The 15,444-nt window shown below is 34.1% G+C and overlaps 1 protein-coding gene across 6 annotated transcripts in view; it reads left to right on the plus strand.

The window, feature by feature from the left end:
- LOC116779344 (uncharacterized) overlaps positions 1–6,389 on the plus strand; it is a 188,435-nt gene extending 182,046 nt beyond the window's left edge. For 5 of the 6 annotated variants that reach the window (XM_032673587.2, XM_061523017.1, XM_032673592.2 and 2 more), the window contains 8 exons: positions 979–1,087; positions 1,169–1,280; positions 1,397–1,593; positions 1,703–1,900; positions 2,131–2,226; positions 2,560–2,657; positions 3,131–3,349; positions 3,789–6,389. In XM_032673587.2, the coding sequence (XP_032529478.2) occupies positions 979–1,087; positions 1,169–1,280; positions 1,397–1,593; positions 1,703–1,900; positions 2,131–2,226; positions 2,560–2,657; positions 3,131–3,349; positions 3,789–3,863 (1,104 nt within the window). In that variant the 3' untranslated portion in view covers positions 3,864–6,389. Of the gene's footprint in view, positions 1–15; positions 104–978; positions 1,088–1,168; positions 1,281–1,396; positions 1,594–1,702; positions 1,901–2,130; positions 2,227–2,559; positions 2,658–3,130; positions 3,350–3,788 lie in introns of all 6 variants that reach the window. The other variant, XM_032673588.2, reaches the window with a different exon arrangement.
- Positions 6,390–15,444: the final 9,055 nt, after the last annotated feature.

Below are 15,444 nucleotides of genomic sequence, written 5' to 3' on the forward strand. Positions count from 1 at the left end.
TCTGTGGTGGGCCAGGCACGAGACGCCAGTGCTCGCTAGTACCTTGCGCATCATACACGCGGATGAGGAGATTCTCGTGCTAGACAAGCCCTGTTCGTTGCCGGTGAGTCAGCGTTGGGACCGATTGCGTTTAACGTCAGGCCCTGGATCAGCGATTTATTTGAAGACATGTGTATAATCTGATTATAACTATTACCTATCTTTGATTCGGTTTTTTGATTCTCATTCTAAAATGATGAAACAAATTTTGAACAGGCTATATTTATTGGATATAGTTGAACTGAAACTTTTCTTTATATACTTTTACAAATGTATAGCATAGAGTTAATGATATCCGGAGATAAATTACATTTTAATATACCTGAATGCAATGAAATGGTTTCTAGTTAGATGATAAGAATTCGCCTGCAGGGTCTGACTGCATTTTGATCTGCACAAGTTTGAGGCGGTTACTACTCTGGCTAATAGACATAAACTAAGAGACATCGCCCTCTTTGACAAACACCACTTGGAAGTGGATGATTCACAACGCGATAAAAGTTTACTATAACGCCATTGATGCACTGTTCCCAACGCGGGTTTTAAACATCCTTGTGTTCATAACTCTTTTCAATTCACACCGTTTCTATAACTGAAGGAAACGTGTATCGGTTGAAAGGGGGATCACCTGACTCACACTATTGGTCATATAACGTAATAAAATTTGACACGTTTTGGACTGCATGCTAGAAAGCACTTTTGTTATAATATTTTTCATAAACCCAACATTCTAATAGAACTCGCTTCATCCACAGCTAAATTGTCTACCTGTATTATTATGAACCTGTCTTGCTTTAATATGCCACTTAAATTACATTGTTTTTATAATATATCGTTTATTATCCAAATATTAAGTATATGCAAGGTACATACATTTTTGTTTTATCGAATGTACATAAGCGCGTAATGTCACTTTAAAATAATTATTCGGCTCACCAGGTACACCCGTGCGGGCGGTATCGACACAACACAGTTGTTTTCATACTTGCCAAGGAATATAACCTCAAAAACCTTAGAACCATTCATAGACTCGACAGGCTAACTTCCGGTAAGCGTTTATTTTTGATCGAAAGATTAAGAAATTCTATGAATACTAAAAAATACAATAATGTTGATACACTGCAATCAGGTCTCCTATTATTCGGGAGAAGTCCAAAGAAAGCCAGGCAAATGGAACATCAGATAAGGAACAGACAGGTGCAGAAGGAATATGTTTGTCGAGTCGATGGAGAGTTTCCTGAGTGAGTACAATTTAAATAAATATCTCGTTACCAGTATTGTATTTCTAGTTTCGCTCCACTGAATACATTTATTTTGATCTACTGATGTTACTAATATATATTTATTTATGTATTAGCGAGGAGATCGAATGTACGGAACCAATAGAGGTAGTGAGTTATAAAATCGGCGTTTGTAAAGTGTCACAAAAAGGGAAAGACTGTTCCACTACGTTCAAGCGATTAGGATACAATACGAAAAGCAACACCAGCGTTGTGCTCTGTCGACCAAAAACAGGCAGGATGCATCAGATCAGGGTTCATTTACAATACCTAGGTACGAAATACATAATATTTTTCTCGATTGCACGTAAAATTAACTTAGATCTTGTTTTTTTATGGTTATAAAAAACGGCAAAAGAATAAAATTTAACCTTCTCCCCAAGGTTACCCGGTCGTGAACGATCCATTGTATAATCATCCTGTATTCGGACCCCTTCGTGGTAAGGGTGGTGATACAGGTGGTAAGACTGACGAACAGCTAGTGAGAGATCTGATCGCTATACACAACGCCGAGAACTGGTTAGGTGTTGACGCCGGTGACGATGATATGCTGTTCTCCAAACCGGTAGCTGGTGACAAAGGTGAGTGGGAGACAGAACTACCAAAAAGATTCTGCCACTACATATAAATATATATATAAACCTGATGATTTTGCTGAAAACGAATATTGATTACGTAATCTATTAATAAAGAACAAATCATGTTTATTTGTTTAAATGAACCAGATTTTTTTCACAGTTAACTTTTCGTCAGTTTGTCACTTATATAGTAGTTCTAGTAGTAGTTTAGTATAAAGTTATATAATTTGTAGTTGAGGATGAATGTGAGGCTGGGATGGCGTCGAGGGAGTCGTCTCCGAGGTTGGAGTCACCAGCCCCCGGGCTCACACCGGCCACTGTAATGACTGGTATGTACTATTCTTATCATTTTCATAGTCTCACGCGATAATGTTTGCGTATTTCATGTGTATCCTGGTTTTTGGATCAACAATGTGAACCTTTTTAATGTTTTACCACCAGATAATAATTTTCACTATGACAGACACTTGCCACACGAAATGTACATATATTTTTGTCTGTCTCGAAAATTGCTGAACTGATATCAATTATATAGGCATGTTTTTTAAAAAAAATTTTAAACACTTAAAATTGTTGCTTTTTTCTATCTGATTTCTAACGACCCCGAATTTGTATTATCTAGTTATAATTTAACAAAACTAATCAATATATAATTTGTTTAGCAATACTGGCGAGTCCATCGAGTGGATCGGAGGCCCCAGCAGAGGTCAGGTCCCCCGCACACTCACCCTCACTTAACGAGGACTCGAATGACGCCAAGGTATATACTAATATTTGCGAATGAATATTTCTAATTATAATTTGGTAGAAGATATTAATCAATTGCAAAATTAAATATAAATACTACATTTGATGGTTTGCTTTGAGAAATGGTAACGTTATCGAAGATGCAAAATCTATAGTGGGGTAATTAATAAAAAATATGTTGTACAGAAAGTTATTTTAGTCAAGATGCTGAAGTATATATTATTTAGTAGCTAAAGTAATCGGGACATATTATGGCAATCTAAAAAGTTTAATTAATTCTTTAATTCGGTTTAATTTTTATCTCAGAGTCTCAGCTTATAAATTCTTTTTACTAACAGATTTCCAACTTTTGTACAGTCTCGTGGAAATGATTTTTTTTTCACATCGCTTATTTTTCGCTTACTAAAGAACATATTTAAAACCGCCCAAATCTATTATAAAAATATTTACAGTCCAAAAAAAAAAAATATGAATATTGTCCAACAGTCAGACAAAGTGACAGTAGCGACACAGACCGGGTGCACACCGGCGCATGTCGTACCAAACGTGTCCACTGGTGTTTCGACAAGTGTGTCCAATGTCACGGGCGTGTACACCACCAGCCAGGAACTGACGGTGGACCCGCACTGTTACGAGTGTCGCGTGAGGTACAGAGACCCACGGCCTAGAGACCTTGTTATGTTCCTGCACGCTTGGAAATACAAGGTCAGTATCTCAAGGACCTGTTATTGAGATTACAGTTTCCGATTGATAAGAATAACGTCCATACCAAAAAAAAAATCTAATCAATAATCTTAATGTTTTAATGATTTTAAATTTAATCCGTTTAATGTGTTAGTAACTTTATTTGTCCTATAATTGTTGGTCAAATTTATTCAGGCTATTTTCATGGAAATTTTTGTGTTCTATCAAGATCACAGCTGATTTAGGAAAACTAATAGTAAATATTTAAAACTATAAAAAAAACCTTGTTTTCCAAATAAACTAATATTTTGCGGAAATACTAAGACCTAATAATGCCAAGAATTTTTTGATTCGCAATTTATTAGCGAATATCTTGCAAAACTCGTTCAACATTCAGATGTTTTTTTGGTGAATGTTAAAATTGCATGTCTAACACAAATTATACCTTCGAAAATTTCAGGGGCCGGGTTGGGAATACGAAACGGAACTTCCACAGTGGGCCGACATAGACTGGGAAGAATCGGAGAGCTCGTAGTCACAGAAGAAAAAACGCGCCTCGCAATGAAAACAGACCAAATAAATAAACATATATAGTTGTACGGTGGTGGAAAACTAGAAGGCCTCTTACGATCACAGCCGGTCATCGCCCCCGGACTAGAAACGTGAATGAAGCTATACAAGGTATTCGTGGTTTTAAAATACGTTTAGTAATAATTATAATAAAAACGTTTTCGGTGAATAATTTACATGTATATAGTCTGCGAGGCGCTCAGCTAGGGCCCGACCCAACAAGAAAACCAGTCGGGAAGTAGGTTTTGTAATTAGATAAGTTAGATGGACTTATTTTATTAGGTGGTCGCACCTCCGGAAATTCCTCGTTTATTTTATATTTTTGTAGGGATTATTTTTTTGTTTTATCGGACCCGTTACGTTCCTATGTGTTTGAAGCTTCGTAGTATTAATGTTTTGCAGTTTTGTATGAATCTTAATAGATTTACCTGATTAAGGTCGCAGGGTACGAGGGTCGTCGATGTACGGAACCAACACTATCATTTCTAAATTTGATATATCTAATACGATTTCGTTTTTTATCTGTCCCTTTACTATAAGTTTGCAGCGACAAACAGAACAGAGAATTTCAAGTTTATCATTTATTAACCTAAGTTGGTCACATGCTGAAATATACGAATGACTTCAAACTATCCGTATGAAGTGTGAGCATGGAAACTTATAGTAAAGATACCGAATCCTTGTGATTTCTAAGCCTATGGTTAGTATTTCGGACCAGTTTTAACTGTTTTAAGTAGAATCGATCGTACGTCACTCGATATTGTATGAAATTGTTAACGACTAATTATAATTATCGTTAGAGTAACGCATTGTGCGTGCGGTCCTACCGACCGATGAGTTTTTGGCTTCCATAGTGTTGTGTAGACTATAGATTATCTCGGATATTTTGTACTTTAAATACATCTAATATAAAGACGAATTTCGCTTATTAATAGTATCTTGTACTCAGTTACACTACCACGTGTTTTTTTTTTTTTTATTAACTCGCAACAGTCGAACGTCTAAGGTTCGTTCGACATAACCAAAGTCGTCTAATGATTATCCAAAGAATGATTTTATAGCCAACTTATAACCGAACAGTCCGAAGCAGCAGTTTAAAGACATGTGTAAGATTTATTACTTGTTTTAAATTTTCATAAATCATAAGAATCGAGTGTGTCTAATTTAAGAATAACATGTGTAGCTTTTTGGATTGTTTTATTATATATATAAACGTAATAGGTTTGACGTCTGTTAATTTATTTCCGATCTATTTATTAGATTAGTAAGTATTTAAATGTAAAAGACAATTCTTATATTTAGATGAAAATATTTTCACGAGCTTTCATATACGCGTCTGAAATTATATATTTTTCTTACACTTAGCGTAGTCTGTATGTATTTTATTTCTATATAAATGTATCCGTAATGTATATATCATGTTTGTTTTGATGCCGTTGTGTTTTACCATGTATGTATGCACGTCACACTCCAGTCTATCTGCCGCTCACGAGATACGTAATTGTACATAGCTTGATGTTACTACTGTTAGTTATTTCGCGATGTATTTACCCCCGAATAAAATTAAACTATTTTGGGATCAAGTGTTGTAAGTAAGCTTTGTATGGGGTTGCTTTAAATATATATATATATATATATATATATATATATATATATTTATTTATATAGTTTGTTATCGATGGGGCATTCGTTTTGTTAAATTTTAATATTCTAGTGTCTATTATGGGTAACTAGTTATCTGTGGCATATCAAGCGCGGAGAGACGTGACGTCGATCCTTAAATAATTCGTTTTTATTATAGTAAAGGTAATAATGTTCACAAACATTGTACTCCTGATGCAACATGTCGTAGGTTCATTGACGAGGTGACTGACGCGGTCGAGTCTGTACGCTACGAACGCTCGTGATTGTTGTATGTAAATTTAATGATGTTAGTTTTGTGCTTATTACCATTAAAAACTTTTTGGTCGCCTCGCCCTTGGTTTTGTTTATTTGTAAGAAAAGTTTCATGTGCCTTTTCAAAATAAAAATAAGATTTTCATTACAACACTTTGTAATGTACAATATAAAGTAGGTTTACATTTGGTACTGCCGTGTTATTGAAGTGTGGCTAGAAACATTACAGATGTTTTATATGGGATTTAAGAAATTTTTAATAATGATACACGAAGAAGCATCTTCTTTTGAAAAAATTTTTGATACTGGCAATAGTTTAAAAAATAATTCTTATTTCTGGTCACACTAATTTAGACAACGGACTATTGTAATATGTTTTGCGATGATTTATATGGGTTTTTTTTTATCTGTATCTGTGCCATTCAAGATGGCGTCTCGTGTATTAGTTGATCTGTAATAATTTGAATAACATGAAAGACATTTTGTTACTTTGTAGTTCGCTAATTAAGGTTATAATAACTTCTCCTTCTTTAGATTCGTGTAATAGTAATTCATGTTTCCACTTAAATTTAATTAGAATAAAATTCATCTTTGACATGTTTCGTTTTATTCTTGAACTCCGAGTGAAGCTTGTGCATAAAAAGAATTGAGTATTAAAAGTTTGTCTTTTATTGGCCCTGACCCCTAAATAATCAAAAGGCCTCTTCGAATACAGACATTATGAAATAGATGACCTTAAACAATGATGGACAATAAGGTTTTAAGTAACATTGGTAAAGACGTTTTTTCATTTATTTGAGACGAACCAAAAGTCGTGCTTACAGCCTTGAGACTCTTAATAAAATTAACACTTTTTTAATAGTGTTTCAAAACCCGTCAATGGCTCTTTCATACAATTCTCCTAGTCTAAGGAACGGGGGTGACAATTTATTTCAAAATATCATGTCACTTAACTTAAATAAAAAAAGCGTATGAAAATATTATAATTAACCCTTTTTTGGTTGATAAAGGTCAGAAACAAATACATCTCATACATAAAGATGTAGCCACCTTGAGGTAAAATGTCTATTTCCTTGCAAAATAAGGGTTTCGTGTAAGTAGACCTCATTTGTGTGAGTTATATCAAACATTCAATGGATATATTTTTGTTATGCAAATATGAATCTTATTTTAAAGGCGATAAGTCACATCGCTGTTGATAATTCAAGTAATCAAGATTGTTGGTTCTATTACAACACCCTGTCTTGTATACTGTTGAAGTCTTTGTTTGTAAATATATACTATTTTTTATATTTTCGGTTAGGCTAAGTATTAGATTATTAGAGTGTGTGATGAGTACTGTTGTGTATTATTGGACTCAGTCCGACAGTCTGATATGAGAATATTAATGCTTATTTCTATATAAAATTAATATATTCCTCATTACAATTCCTGAGTCGTAAATAAAAAAAGATCTCAAGCATTCATTAGTTGAAGAGTTGTTTGCTGTAGAGGTATGCTAATAAGCTCTCGCTATACTTTAGAATCGCTTGTATTGTTATTTGAAATGTTTGCAAAAACAACATAATTCATATATCACGTATAATTAAAAAACAACTTGATTATTCATCGTAACATACGTCTGCACTTTGTTATGGTATTGGTATTAATAAAGGTCTATTTTCTAAGTAAATGTTTATTTAACAAAGATGTTTAGACTCTATTTACATTAAACTTATTTTTTTTATCTTTGCTATCAAATACATCAAGGCGCAAACATGAAATAAACTTACATCATGGCGGTGTTCTGGCAATAAATAAAATATTTTCTCATTAATAAGAACAGAAGTGAAATTCGCCGAATTTTTATTCTGGTAGTCAGAGCACTGTGTAAATAGCACACTGATCATATATCTACGATAATGTGAATATCATCAGAGAGACCCAAAAAGAGACGAGTTGGCACCCGTGACCACGGTTGCTGCAAACTAACCGAAACGTCGGGAGTATGGGGTTTTTAAAATAATAAAATCCGAACATATATATAATATGATCCGAAAAATATTAGTTTCATTTAAATGAATTTTCGACAAAGTCTTAGATTTCATTAGTTGGTTATGTTCTGTTTACCTTTGCTATATTTTCTCGGTGATAATTCTTCGATGTAAATTCCTAAATGACAAGGGTTCAAATTTTGCTTAAAGTTATTGGTTTTTATATAAATATTAAATATCATCAAAAGTAAAGCTCCATGTTTAATTTATGAAGACATTAATGAGAATACATTTTTCTCCCGAATCTGTAAACAGTTTTAACGATTATGAGATGGCTTTCGGATACAATAATATTTGCTAGGGCCGCTTTAAAGGGGATGAACGAGCCCTTTTCACATTGTATTAGGGTTATACTCGCAATTATTTTAAGGAAAAGTAAAATTCTGGGTTTCTTTCGCATCTTAAAAGTGGCAATAAAATGCTGAAGAAAATAATTTTTTTATGCCATTTTTGTCGTAATGTTAACCCTATTCATAGCAAAATTACCAAAGCAATTGCGATAAGGAAATGTTTTGCAGTGAAACAATTTAAGGGGTTTTCGTAATATACTTATAAATAAAAGTCAAATTATTATTATTATAACTTGTTTTGCTTAACATACATGTCTTCAAGTGACAAAAATTTAAGATTTAAAGCCATTCGTATCCTATATATGAATTAGCGAGGTCACTGAATAATATAAGACACTTAAGTTTCTATTGAAACTGCCAGTTAAATATCACAATTTAAAAATAGCAATGAATTTTAACGATACTTATCTACGGAGGCAAAAAATTATGTTTTAATACGTAACTATCGCGTTCACAAACAAGTACGACGTTGTTGGACCACCGGAGCTTAAATAACGTTAATATGATAGAAAATTTATTGAATTATCTTACTCTAATAATAAAAATTTAAACCTTTAAGAGTGGATCCTCATTATGTTTTCTGTAATGCAATGGCTGCTCAATTAAAGTAGCAAAAACATTCTTAGTCTCATATCATTTCCAACAGTCCTCCGTTTTGAAGTTTTACTGCAGAATTGTAACAAATTGTAACCTATATACTTATCATATTAGTTAAATAAAATGTAGATGATTCTGCTTGAATTAAAAATATGTCTCAAGACAAACTATTGTTTCAGCTCTCGTACAGAATGGTTGCTAACCTCTTTATATAATGCCAACTTTTACCATTGCCTAGTTGTATATCAGGTCATGTGCTGTACAGTACTGACAAGTACCGGGGTGAGAAGGATCTTTGCGTGAGTCTGTTTTCCTTTTATGTTATGTGATGGAAAAGGCAATGTTCACAGAAAATTTCAATATTCCTGTGGTAACACACAGAGGCTTTCTGGCTTACACGGCTGGAAGTTTTCCTTGCGGACAATACTCTCGCCGAGAATTTGTGCGAATATGTAGAGAAGCCTGCAGAATCCAAGCCCAGCGAGAAACAGATGAAACGCAGCCACTGATTGGGAACGGAGAGGGAGGAATGTAAACATATAATAAATTTATATATATGCGTCTGTATACTTATAGACAGTTTCATATTTGAGTAAGTAAGTAAATAATGAAGATTCAAATTCACGTTTACAGGAGGTATAATGCTTGACAAAAATAGCATCTGTGACAAAATTTTCGGCAGCAATTTCGAGGCACCATTAGAACGCTACAATAAAGCTATTAAAGTCGAAAAATGATCTTAATCTAACCATCATCAATCAAAACATAGGACATTGGAGGAAAAGTTATATCCGGGTGGGAAACGAAGTCAGATATCAGTAGATTGTCAAGCGGTGTCAGAGAGACTCGAAACTAGCTCTGATAACAGACACACATATAAGTACGTACATGTGCATATGAATTATGCATTTAACATTTGTATTTCACTAACTATGATGGTCAACTTAAATTGTTTTACGATAACAATATCATTTAATCATAGATAACTGAATGAAAACAGGAGATCAAGACTCAAGAGAAATAGAGAATTTGATCAGAAGTAAATAGAGTACATCCAAAACAGTAATATATAAACGAGCGTAGCAAGGAGAAGTTTTCCATTCTTAAAACAATAATATTGGCCATTCTCGACCAAGGCATAACTTTCGGCATCGTAACTTCTCCAACGACAACTTTCAACGATTGTTTCTGAAAGTTTGTATAATTTAGTGCAAATAAAATTGAATATTAAAATATATATTATGCACTATTTAAAATACCAACAGCAAACAAATGCTATACATTTTTTTTTTATGTTTCTGGTGGCACGTTATTCCTTTAACCTTGATTGGCTATTATGTTAGTTTTGAAAGCATTTGATTCTGATTAAAATAAGTTTAAAAAATGACGATTAATTACGAAAACCATTAACAGAGTTTGACCGCATCGGCTGCACCGCCACATAAATATTTGTTGGAAATTCAATATATTTCAACGGTCGTACGTAACTCATTTCAGTCATCTACAAATGCATTTCACAAAAACGAGCAATCACAATCAGCTAATGGATCATTCCAAACTGAAGCTAGGTGGTTCGATCACGTTTATTGTGAAAAAACAGTCATTAAAACTTTAGAAACACTCAACAAATTACTATTCAAATTAACAACATATTTGCGCTGTTCCAAAAAGTGTTTTTTCATATCGATGCGACGCGTTCCATATTAAGTTTAATTTATTAGCCGGAGATAAATATTTATTTTGCAACAAAAAATTACATTCGTTTCATTTGCGATTAACTTGATGTAGCTTTCAGAACAAGCTTCATAATCACAGCTCAATGAAAAGCCCTCTAGAGAATTCCGTGCTCTTAGCCAAAAGTTCGAAATAAGCCAAACTTAAATGACCGTTTTTTTATAGAAAGGATTTAAACATTCGATCCTTTCTTTGCTCTGAGAAGTAACCGACTTCTATTTTGATATTAATGTCAGTTTGTATCGTCCAAGTATTCCTAAGACATATTGATTTATAGTAAATGTAGAATAGTAAAATTATTGTAATACATAAAGTGCTGAACCCGTTTAACGAGCTTACAAAAAAATGGAGTACAAAAATAAATGCAGAATCTAAATTAACTAATGAGATCTATGATTATCGCGAGTTTTATTCATTTAAATGAAACTAATATATTTCGGATATAATCCCGACGTTTCAGTTACTTTTCAGCAACCGTGATCACGGGCAGACGAGATGGATTATGTAGTTTTTTAAAATAATATAATCCGCGTAGTATATCCGAAATATATTAGTTTCATTTAAATCTAAAGTAACTTTTATTTTTCATATAACATTTCTAACCTATACGTCTCGCTATTACTATACACAGACTCAATATTGGCTAGCGGTTGATACCGATCATAATTTACTGATTGTTTCGTGTTCAATAGTAGAATAAAAATATCATTGTGTTTGACATTTAGTGACCTCACCCACATTAAAACATCGTCACGGATTGACATGTTACATGTGTGTATCAATATTTTAGTAGTGTGTTGTTCATTTAAAATAATTCAATGTCTTTCTAATATGTTAGATACAAACAAACACTTTATGAAATTCTTCTCCATTACAAACATTGACTCTTGAATAAGATTATCTATCGCCAGATTCTAATAACATGAATGACCTCAGTAAAATAGTATAAATGAAACCTTTTTAACCCGAAATATTATTTGCAATACTATTCAGATGTAATCCCAATCAAGTTTAACAGTATAGAATAGAATATTTAAAGCTCTGAACAGAGAAAATGACGCCTGCAGTGAATAATATATTTAGTCAGTCCCTAGACTCATAGATACAACTGTATGGAAGCTGGTTCTACAGGTTTGAAAATCTACAGCAATATTCTGCAGCATGTTTTAATCACAAACGATTAGACCATATAATTCCACCGCTTCCTCAAACACTGCATTCTTGACAAAATTCTCAATTCAACACGCATCTTTATTCAGTCAAGTTTACACATACTGATATGACAAAAACTTTTTGATTAAAACTGTTTCTAATAGAAATCAAAAACGGAACTATTTCCACACTACCGGTAACATCATATCGACATAAATATGTGGAAGTTTCCGCAAAGTTGGGACATGAGTCCAGACAATTACTGATTACCGAAAGTTACTCAATGAAAAGTCTTACGACTCATTGTATAGTATCCACCCGTAAATGAACTTAACGAACCGTCTGAATACGTCACAGGACGCTTGTTACGTACACTGAATACGTTGAATCTAAGAAGTTAAAGTATATACTGATCCTATCTATCTGATGCTAGTTTATATACATATATGTAGTTCTCATATATGACCAAAATATATATATCCAAATACATTTATTATTCAACATCTTAAGTACGGGCAATGTATTATATAGAGTTGTCCTTCATCAGAGTTTCAAATAGAGGCACCAAACCTCTCAGCATTCAATGGATTCACCGTGCAGGTGCCGGGACCATCGCGTTGCTAGGAGAGGATCTTCAACAGTGCCTGGGACTTGCGATCCAGGTGTAGGTTTACTAACACGATTTTCTTTTAAATATACAAAATAGAACTACACGATAGTCCTTTTGTCATGTTAGAAATGATAGCCCCTATGTTATGATAGAAATGCAATGCCATCCCAGGTCTTCGTTCCACAGTGTTAGTGTTACTTTATATGATATTTCATCAATAGAAGAGTGTTGTCTCTGCGATGTTATTTAATTTCGATGATATATGTATTTATAGAAGAATCTCCTGTCAATGTTAATAACTTAAAAAATTTGATGAGATTTACAGTATACTTATAGTATTTCTGATTTATGATTTAGTAATTAATACATACGGAACCTGTACGGTAAGGCTTTATAATAATATAACACTTATAGTGATACGTTGTTACAAGTCTACAACATCGATCATCGTACACAATCTGACTTAAAGCGATCAGTCACAAGGCTTATATACATACATATGTGTATATAAAGAACATGATTTATTGTTGGAAAAATAATAAAACAATAATAATTAAATAAAAAACGGACTTTTTTGAAAACAAGCTCTTATTCAAGTTCCTACTAACTCCGAAGTTGAATAGTTTCTCTGCGTTCTTAGTGTTGTCGTTGGCGTTTGTTATTGTTTGGAGTTGTCTGTGAGTGTGTTTGAGTGTGTAGAGATGGATGATAGAGAGGATGATGGAGGGGGGGATGTCCGGGGGGGGGAAAACGGGCAATCGGTTAGAGGATGGTTTTGGTGCCGACGACTCAATGTCATCGCGCCCAGAGTCGGTGTTAGGAGCCAAGCGCCTCTTTTCGGAGGTGTCGGGCTCCGACACCGAGACTGGGGGCGGGGTTTTACGGGGAAAGGATCCGGTGGGAAGGCGAGGCCGCGGACGTACGTTGGCCAAGGCGAGGAAATTCCTACGGGATCGTGAGGAGGAGGACTCGGAGGCCGCCTTCGAGGCCTGCCTTGAAAGGAGCCTCGGGAAGGGGAAGAGTGGGGCGAAAACTAAGAAGAAGGAGCTCCCACTGGAGCTGGAGAGTTTGGGAGCGGAAAAGATAATGCTCGAGGCTGAGAAAAGCCTCGACATTATTAAAGAGTTGGTTGGGAAGAGTACCAACCTGAAAGGGGGGTACTCTTCCAAGATAATGAAGGCCTCTGCTTTCCTTCGGGAAGCGCTGGACGTGCTGGTGACACGTACAGAGGCAGAGGAGACCCACCGTCTGAGAGCCGACATTGGGCGGCTCCAGAGAGAAAATGCGGGTCTCAAGGAGGAGGTACGTGCTCACCGGCTCCAATATGAAGAGATGTGTGGCATTCCGTAGAATCATTGATAATATCTGATTCGAAATTGAATTACAACATTTCAATTTAATAAAATAACAAAATACATATTTTATGAATAAAACCTTTTAATATAATATAAAATAAGTACTTTTCTATGCTGAAGGGGGCAACTGAGCAGACGGCCTACCTGATGGAGGTAGTACCGTCGCCCATGGACATCCGCAATATAGATTCAAGATCTGTTGAAAGAATTCAAGTCTCTGTAAAATTTACCAATTACAGTCATAAATTCACTTCATCTTTCTAAATTTTAAAACAATAATTTTTCGATATAACTTATGCTTAACATTACAATACAATCAATGGATTCACCGTGCGGATGCTGGGTCCATCGCGTTGCAGGGAGAGGAGCTTCAACGGTGTCTGGGTCTTGCGACCCAAATGTAGGTTTAAGGGGCCCCTAACTAAAGCACGATAAACGCTCACCGCTACCGTCCAAGCTCCTCTCTACTTACCAAATTTGAAAAGAACCTACTAGGGCTGCCTTCGAAGTACGTCCCAAGAATGAATTGATGTGAGTTCTGGACAGGCCCAAGTCTTTTAATAGGTTGTAGAGAGATTTAGCCGTTATACCTCTCGCTCCCACTTCTACCGCGTATAAATCGACGACGAACCTATTTCGAGTGAGTTCGTTTGTGAGCTCGTAATATTTGTTGATCTTGATGGTATGGTCTTTGGGGATGTTGGTTTCCTAAGGAACCGTAAGCTCTATTATATACATGTAATAAATACGAAAGAGTTGTTTTGAAAATATTTGTTCATATGTAAGTGAATCGATATTTCTGTGTGTATTAAATTTATAAAAAGAAGTAAAAATATACTAGGCATAATAAATGTTTCCGCGACCATAATTTTCCTTTTATGAATGAATTTCATTGTTATGTTATATAATCATTATGTTCGTTCATTATTTATCATGATTTTTATAGAATTCATTCAATTTAGATGTTGAAAGTTCTGAATTTGAATTATTAATAATAAATTTTAAGCAAATTTATTATTGATTAATATTAAATAAATAAAAGCGAATTACATACTATGTTTGGAATTTTTTTTATTTTACTTTGGAATATTTTTAAATTGTTATACTTAAATAAATTTAAGTGGAAAATTCACATGTTGTTTGAATCGGAGTGTTACGGAAAAAGAATATTACTAAAGGGAAATTTTAAAGAGTGTATTTCCGGTTGTGAATTTTGTTTTGCTGCTGATTTTCAAGGAGAGACAATTGTTTGTAGAAACTGTTGGTTTTACTTAAACTGATTTTATTTTCGTAAACCTTTCGCTATTAATTAACTAATAAATTTGAACTTTCTAAATAAATACTTTAACTATGATACTAATACATTTAGAAAACAACTGAGGATCATTTGAATGGTCAGCGATTCCAAACTTGTTTAAAAAAAATACTTTAAAAATCCGATACATACATACATATCTTTAATGAATGATAATTGAGACAATTTGTTTAGTAAAGATACCTTAGATTAAACTGTGTCTTTACTAATAAATCGGTATTAATCCACAAAGTGACAAAATCCGATGTTATCGCATTAGAACATCAAATCCTTAATTCACTCGACACCTCTAGATACAAAGTTTCCCATCCAGATAAGGCGTGCTTAGATCAGATACACGAGAGTTATTCGACGACGGCTGAGATGGCGAAAAAGGAGACACTTAATCTATGATGAAATTCGGCAATGTTACATATATATATATATATATATATATAACTATATGTAGACAAATAACAAAACAAGGCTATGTTTTAGATTAAAAATAAAAATATACCGCATCAT

The sequence above is a fragment of the Danaus plexippus genome, chromosome 2 (genome assembly GCF_018135715.1).
Source record: "Danaus plexippus chromosome 2, MEX_DaPlex, whole genome shotgun sequence".
Classification (NCBI taxonomy): Eukaryota; Metazoa; Arthropoda; class Insecta; order Lepidoptera; family Nymphalidae; genus Danaus; species Danaus plexippus.